We start from the raw sequence: 7063 nt of genomic DNA, 5'->3' as shown, positions 1-7063 counted from the left end.
CTTTGCATGTACAAACATAGATTTAGTTTCCTAATACATAGTCCTGACACTGTTTTCTTCTTTTTCTCTTTAACCTTGATAAAAGTGATCCTTACTGATTTTAAGGCTTCTGGAGACTTTTTTTCTTTTGTTTCTTTTTACAAAGGCTCATTTTTATTTGAAACCAAAAATTATTTCTATCTTTTATCTTTCACATTTAAATTTACTTTGAGCACAAAGAAGATGGAGAGAAGAGTTTTTCTCTCAGTATGTGTGATTCACCTTGCAGGTGTCAATGTAACTTGATCTGGAATGAATTAATTTAGGTTACATGAGAATGACCATCAAATTAGACTACATTAGGCATGAGACAAAACAGCAGAAAATATTCTTCTATTGAGGCTACCAGAATAGAGATGGTTGCATGAAGTGTTTGTTTATGCTTTTGTGTCTAAGCAGGGAATCTGAAATGAATGTGGCTGAGGAGCAGCTGAGGACACTGTGTTTGCCTGGCTTGAAGAAAAGGAGGCTGAGGGGTGACCTAATTGCTCTCTACAGCTTCCTGATGAGGGGAGGCAGAGAGGGAGGTGCTGAACTCTTCTCCTGGCATCCAGGGACTGGATGTGTGGCAGGGATTCAAAGCTAGGTCAGGATGGGTTCAGACTGGATGTTAGGAAGCATTTCCTTACCACGAGGGTGTTCAGACACTGGATCAGGCAGGTGATCAATGAATGCCCCAAGCCTGTCAGTGTGCTGAGAGGCATTGGGACAAGGCCCTTAGTAACACACTTTTAACTTTTGAGGAACCCTGGCAGTTCTGGCAGTTGGACTTAGATGATTGTTGTAGGTCCCTTTCAACTGAAAGTGTCTGGTCTAGAAATTATAAGGTTGTACTGCCTGATTTAATTTCTGTTTTCACTCTGAGGAAAATACTATTGGTAATTCTCACATTTCATTATTGGGGAGGTATCCTGCTATAGGCCACAGCACAGTAACTCTGCAAAGCCATGACACAAGTGGAGCTCATTACTGCTCTAACACAGTACATCTCTGTGAGAAGACATAATCAGTTTGGTGGACTTTTTTTCCTGAGAACCCTAAAAGGCAGTTACCTGGCCTAGTGGGAGAGGCCTGCCCTGAAATTGAGCTGTTTGACACTGGAATAAGTTAATCTTCCACAACAGAACAGTGACTTGAACAAGACAGTCTAGAGGCAGTTCTGCTTTCACCAGATTGCAGAATTCTTGAAAGAAGCACAATCTGTAATACAGAGCTGCAACCATGGGAAATGTCATGGGAATTTTTAGGTTTTCATCATGTTTAGCCCTGTAAGATTTAAATGAAACGTCCACTAACAATGCAGTTTATACAGCAGTCCCTTGGGTATGTGTTCCTTCTCTCTTGCTGCAAGGTTTGATCGTGCCCAAACTGCACCTCTGCTACTGCTATGGCTTCAAGAATCTGAATCCAAGGCACTTGCAGAGTATTCTATGGAATGTAAATCTTTTAGAGGAAATGCAATTTCCATTCTTTGTGTCTGCATGACTTGGCTGTGACCTTATGGTTGGCCTCTCAGTGAGCATATGTCCAGCAACAAAGTTATCTGCCTGACTGGACAGCCTTTAACTCTATTGGTTAAATTGATTCCCTGGAGGAGGATCAGGCAATTTGATGCTTCACAATGGTGGCCATACACAGGGGTACCAGCAGCCTCCTTTTGCGTACCTGAGCCCTTTTTCCCCTTTGAAGTTTAAGATTAATCACTGCAAGTCACTGAAAGGCAGCAGAGAGTCACATCTGCCTTCAAACTTGGAGCTGTGCAACACAACTCAAAAATCCCTGCTCTTTTTTTCCCAGAAGCAAGCCGTCTTTCTGCCTGTTGTATTAGACATTAGCTGAAGTGACAGGAAGGAATTAATGTGCTATACAATGTGCTGTATTTGTTCATGATACCAATCTCTAACTAAAAAATGTATCCAAGTGCCTCTCGGTTGATTGAAGTCTTCCTTAAGAAGCTACAACTGAGTTACTGCTGCATTCTTTAGGAAAATAAAGCTGGACTGGGTTCTCTAGTCTCACAAAAGCTTGTGGAAATTTGGAAGGTATTTATTTTAGGTAACATAATGCACAGCCATTGCTGATGTTTTAAGAATGGTGAGCTGTTATGTGCGGTCTCATCCAGGACTGGCATTCACATCTCCCCCTTTCACAGCAGAACCAGAAGGCTTTTGGTTTTCATCTTTCCAGTCATTTTTCCCCTCCCCTGGTGCACATTCTCCAAGGGCCGTCAGCTCCTGCAGCTCTCCTACGTCTCTATCCCCTGTAAATCACTGAGAGGGCTCTCCTTGCAGTTCCAGGCCCTAGAACCAGTCAGCTTCAGCCATGTTTTGGACTCTGATGTCTTACCCCGCACCTCCCTGGCCTCCCGCAGGGCAGGGGCCGCCCGGGACCCGCAGCCGGAGGCGGGCGAGGCACGGACGGACCTTTCCTGAGCCACTGTGCCCAGGGAAGGCCGAACGGCAGGAGGTAAATCATAGCAGTAATACACAAAGGAAAACTCCCGACTTCCTCCTGTGTTGGTAGGAATTTTTTTTTACAGCCCCTGCCTGGATTGCATGGTTTCACCTGGTGTTGGTGCAGGGGTTGTAATAAAGACTTTCCACGAATTATATCCGGTTTAAAAGTGGATTATTGTAGGCACATTTTTTTATAACAACAGGAAGTCCTGTTGGCAGCATATTTTAATTATGCTCTGAAGCTAATCAAGGAAAGAATCTGTTCTGAATACAGGAAGCTATATATACTCATTTGAGTGCCTGTTTCCATGGGGCAGGTACAAGTGCTTAAGTGTTGCTGAACTCCCAGCACACGAGCAATCTGTTAAATGTCTATAAAGTGCAGGCTTTCCTAGGAAGGGAAGAATCTACCACCCCGTGTAAGGCACCTGCTTCCTCTTTACAGTCACTGGAGGGAGACAGGCAACTGTGATCATGAGCCTCTGATCACCCCTGGAAAAGCCTGAACTCTTTTCCTTGACGGCAGAGGAAGTGTAAAGAGACTCAGGAGAAATCACATACCTACAACAAGGTAGCTATTTTCTTTCATCACTGCCTGATGCCAGCTGTGAACTTAATGCACCTGAGGCTGGTTGCCATGATTGCTGTGTATGAACAACTTCTGTGATCTGTTACTGAAGGCAGTAAGTGGAACAAGCCCACTTTTTGGAAACTGCATGGTGTGTAATGCATGATACGTGGTGTGGTATGGTATTGTCTGGGCTGAATGGATAACAGCTACAAGGTGCACATACTGCTTCCTAAAGGAGAGCATCCCAGCATCTCCAGGAACTCCTCGTACTACTCTGCTGTAAAGTCTCAGTGGCTGGAGAAAGCACTAACCCTCTCCAGAAGCCTCTAGATTAGATTGGAGATTATTTGAGGTAACTTCACCCACATCAAGTAAGTTTATCTAAGTAAACTACATGAGCTCCTGGGATGTTTGAGGTGTCCTGAACCTTTGTAAAGAGCACAGCAGAAAGAAGTTTCTCAGATTTTAATCACCAGGAGACTGTTATGCTAATGAAGCCTAACTGGTATTAAAAAAACAGGAGAGAAGCAGGGCTTACACCCAGAACATATGTGTACCCAGCTAAATCTTACAGCAGGTTCAAAATGTTCCCTGCCCCGGTTGCCCACGGGATTTATTTTCTCTGAGCACATCTCGTCTGTTTCAGGCACTCAGTAAACATGCACTTTAGCTCTTCAGCGGAAGAGGGAAGAAGAATATTACTTGTCTACTATCCCTGTGTTATAGGCCTCAGATGAGTATTTAGCCAACCAGTTTGGCAGGCCTGCCCGGCTTTCCATTAAAGATTCCTGCTTGCAGGATAATTACAGAGTTTGCAGAGGTCCGTTCAGGCTCTGCTGCCTTGGTGAGGGAGTTCATGGATCCCACCTGGCTTTGTGCAGGGTCTGTTTAGCATCACGCGGGCCTGGGTTCTTGCTATGCTGCTGTTCAAGGTGACTTGCCAAAGCATCTCGTGCCTTGTCTTTCTCCTCGCTGCACCTGCATTCCCGTTTCCGTCGCTGCTCAGTGTCAGTGGTAAGAACGCTGTGCCAGGGTTCCGTACTCTCGTGTCCTTTGTGAGCACCGGGGGGTGGACACACATTCAGACGGAGAAGGGCAGCAAAGCTCTTTACAAATGAGCTTGGAAACCGCAATCCCCGCTTCCTACTGCTCTAACGCTGGAAATCTGCCAGGATCTCCAGAAGAAAAGAATCCCCAAGACAATGTTGCTTTTGTCCCGGGTTTGTTATTATCTCGAAACACCTCGGGACGCCTCTGTAAGCAGGTATTAATCAAAGAGAACCCGGGCGCAGGGGAAGGGCAAGGGGCCGGGCGCGGGCAGCCGCGTCCCCCCGCGCTGGCAGGCGAGCGCCAAGCGCCGGGAACATCCGCTGCTCTGCGGGGGCGACGGGAGACGGTCAGAAAGCGCTTTCCCGTCAGAGGCCCCTTTGGCAAGTCCCTCGGCCTCGGTGCCCAGCAGAGTGTCGCGCAGGGCAGCTGCGGCGCCGCTCTCGCTGCTCTACGCTCCGCAGGAGGACAGGAGGCGCGGCCGGCAGCCCCCGCCCCTGCCCGCGGCGCGGCTACTAAAGCACTGCGGGTACCGCTCCGAGCTGCTGCCACCGAGCCCGGGCTGCTGCGAAGAACGAGCCGTGCGCCTGCCAAGGTACGTCCTCTGCTAAGGACTCTAAAAGCGCGGCAGGGATTATGCGAGAGGGACGTTTTCCTCGATGCGGTGTTCTCTCTTTAGTGGTTTAGTTCTGTTCTTGCACCAACTGACTTCGCTAAAGGTAGTGTGCTGGGCAGGGGCTGTTTTGAACATGGGCTTGTGCTAGTCCTGCCTTGAATGGCACCCTTTGTGCCTTGCTTGGCTGTAGTGTGTCCAAAAATGATGTTCATGTACCTTTTCCTCTCTGTGTGTCTGCAGGTGGATTTCTCCTTCAAACTTTTCCCCTTTGAGGACCTCCTGCCCAGCTGCAGTGATGTGGTTATTGGAAAAGATCAGAGCATCACATGAAAATGGAAACCTCCCCAGCTCTTCCTTCCTGGGACTGCCACAAAGCCAAAATCTGCCAGAAAAAGCCCAATTGAGGGCTGCTGCTTTTCCAAATGTGATCACTCCTGACAGAATCCCGGAATTCTGCATTCCCCCCAGGCTTACCAGCTTCGGCTCCGTTAAGGGCAGTGGCTTCCACCAGGATCACAGTTCAGTGGATGCAGCTCTTACGTCTGATTATAGCCCCAGCTCTTGCCCACATCTCATTCAGGTGGAAAGTGTTGAAGAGGAGATCTCAGCCCTGGAGGAAGAAAGCACCAATGCAGACCCACAGTCCCAAGCAGCGCTCTCCCTGCCCCACTTTCCCAGAGCCCCCACTTCCTATGGCTTCTGCACTTTGCTGGAGAGTCCCCACACCAGGAGGAAGGAGTCCATCTTCCATGGTGATCCACGTGGTGCTCTGCCCAGCCTGAAGCTGTCTCGATCCAGAGCTAACACCTTTAGTGGCAAAGGGAGCGCGTCTAATCCCATCGCTATCAGCTTTGCTTCTGTGAGGCTGCCGCCCAAGCATCTCTCCCTGCACAGGCAAGGCGCCTGTGACAGCGACACTGCCTCTTCCAGTGATTCCTCTCCTTTCAGTTCTCCGCTTCTCAGCAGGTCACCTCCCCGACCCTGCTCCCTGATCAAAGCGCAAAGTCAGGAGGGATTGCTCTGCCGAGCACTGAAAGACAAGAGTAAATACAGTATGCCCAGGAACAATTCTCTGTCTACAGAGGAGAGCAGCTCCACCGATAACAGCCCCAGTGCCATCAGGAGGGCCTCCGAGGGGCTGCTTGGCATACGGAGCTTCAGCACCTCCTGTTCTCCCATGTTTCCAGTGGACCTGACCTGCAGTCGGGAGAGACTGGTGGGAGAGAGCACTGTGGTAATGGACAAGGGAGGCGTGTTGAGGCTGTCAGCTGAATACTGCTCCGAGAACGAGAGGCTGCGGATCCGCCTGATCAGTGCAGAGGGTTTATATGATGATTCTGTAGAGCCCAAAACCATAAACTGCTGTATCTCCTTCTCCCTGGTGCCAGGGAAAACACAGAAGCAGAGAAGCACCGTTATAAAGAGAAGCAGAAATCCCATCTTCAATGAGGACTTCTTTTTTGATGGCATTGCAGAAGAAGAGCTGTACAGCCTCTCTGTCAGGATGAAAGCAACAAATAAAGGCTGCAGTATGAAACGGGATTATACCTTAGGAGAACGGGAATTGTCTTTAATGAATATGTTGGCAGTGTAGTGCTTCAAATATTCAAACAAATTGTCTTCTGAAAGTTTTCTACTAAATAAAGTTTTAGGTTGGTTTTTATGTTGTTGTTTTTTGGGTTTTTTTTAAGAACGCTGAAAAGCACTGCCTTGCTTGGTGTTAGTGTCATGCTCTTGTGCGTTGTTTTGCTGTTTAACACTTCAAACTGAGACGTTGACAGGAGGGGGAGAAGGGCTAGTCTGCCTTTAGGATAAAGGATTAGGCTGTTACCAAGTCAAGGCTGTTCTTGTTTATGGCTTTCAGGCCATAAACTTCGGGTGGAAGTGTTTTTCCCTCTGCCTGGTCTGAGTGGCTAACAGTCTGTGCACACCATACACTCTGAACTCTACTGCAGCTCCTTGGTACAACATCAATCCAATGGACCATTTTGACAGCACTCATATTTGCACAAACAAATGTTTTAATGAGCCCTGTGTTTGGAGGGAGAATGTGGTCTTTTACAACAGGTGGATTTGGATTCCCAAAGCTGGTGTAAGTTTGTGTTGAGGATAACAAGATCAGCTTCTGAGCAGCAGCTAAAAGCCACTGGAGGCAGGGCTCTCTTTACACAGACCCACAGTACCAATACTTGAACAGCCTAGGTGAGGTTGCAGCATGGTCAGCATCTTCTTTTACCTTCCCTTTCCATGGTCGGTTTCACAGGCCACAGAATCAAGTTGCCAGGTAATTGCTTTTTGATCAGGAATGTTCCTGAGAGCTGCAGCCCTCAGCAA

General features: G+C 47.9%; 1 protein-coding gene across 1 annotated transcript; it reads left to right on the top strand.

Annotated features, from left to right (window-relative positions):
* The first annotated feature begins 4496 nt into the window (after positions 1-4496).
* Positions 4497-6392, top strand: LOC119705297 (C2 calcium-dependent domain-containing protein 4C-like). Its single transcript, XM_038147563.1, has 2 exons — positions 4497-4708; positions 4970-6392. The coding sequence occupies exon 2, from the start codon at positions 5025-5027 to the stop codon at positions 6321-6323; it is 1299 nt and encodes a 432-aa protein (XP_038003491.1). The 5' UTR covers positions 4497-4708; positions 4970-5024; the 3' UTR covers positions 6324-6392.
* Positions 6393-7063: the final 671 nt, after the last annotated feature.

This window comes from Motacilla alba, chromosome 10 (genome assembly GCF_015832195.1).
Source record: "Motacilla alba alba isolate MOTALB_02 chromosome 10, Motacilla_alba_V1.0_pri, whole genome shotgun sequence".
NCBI lineage: Eukaryota > Metazoa > Chordata > Aves > Passeriformes > Motacillidae > Motacilla > Motacilla alba.
The sequence above is the reverse complement of the archived record's forward strand: the minus strand, read 5'-3'. Positions and strand labels throughout refer to the sequence as shown.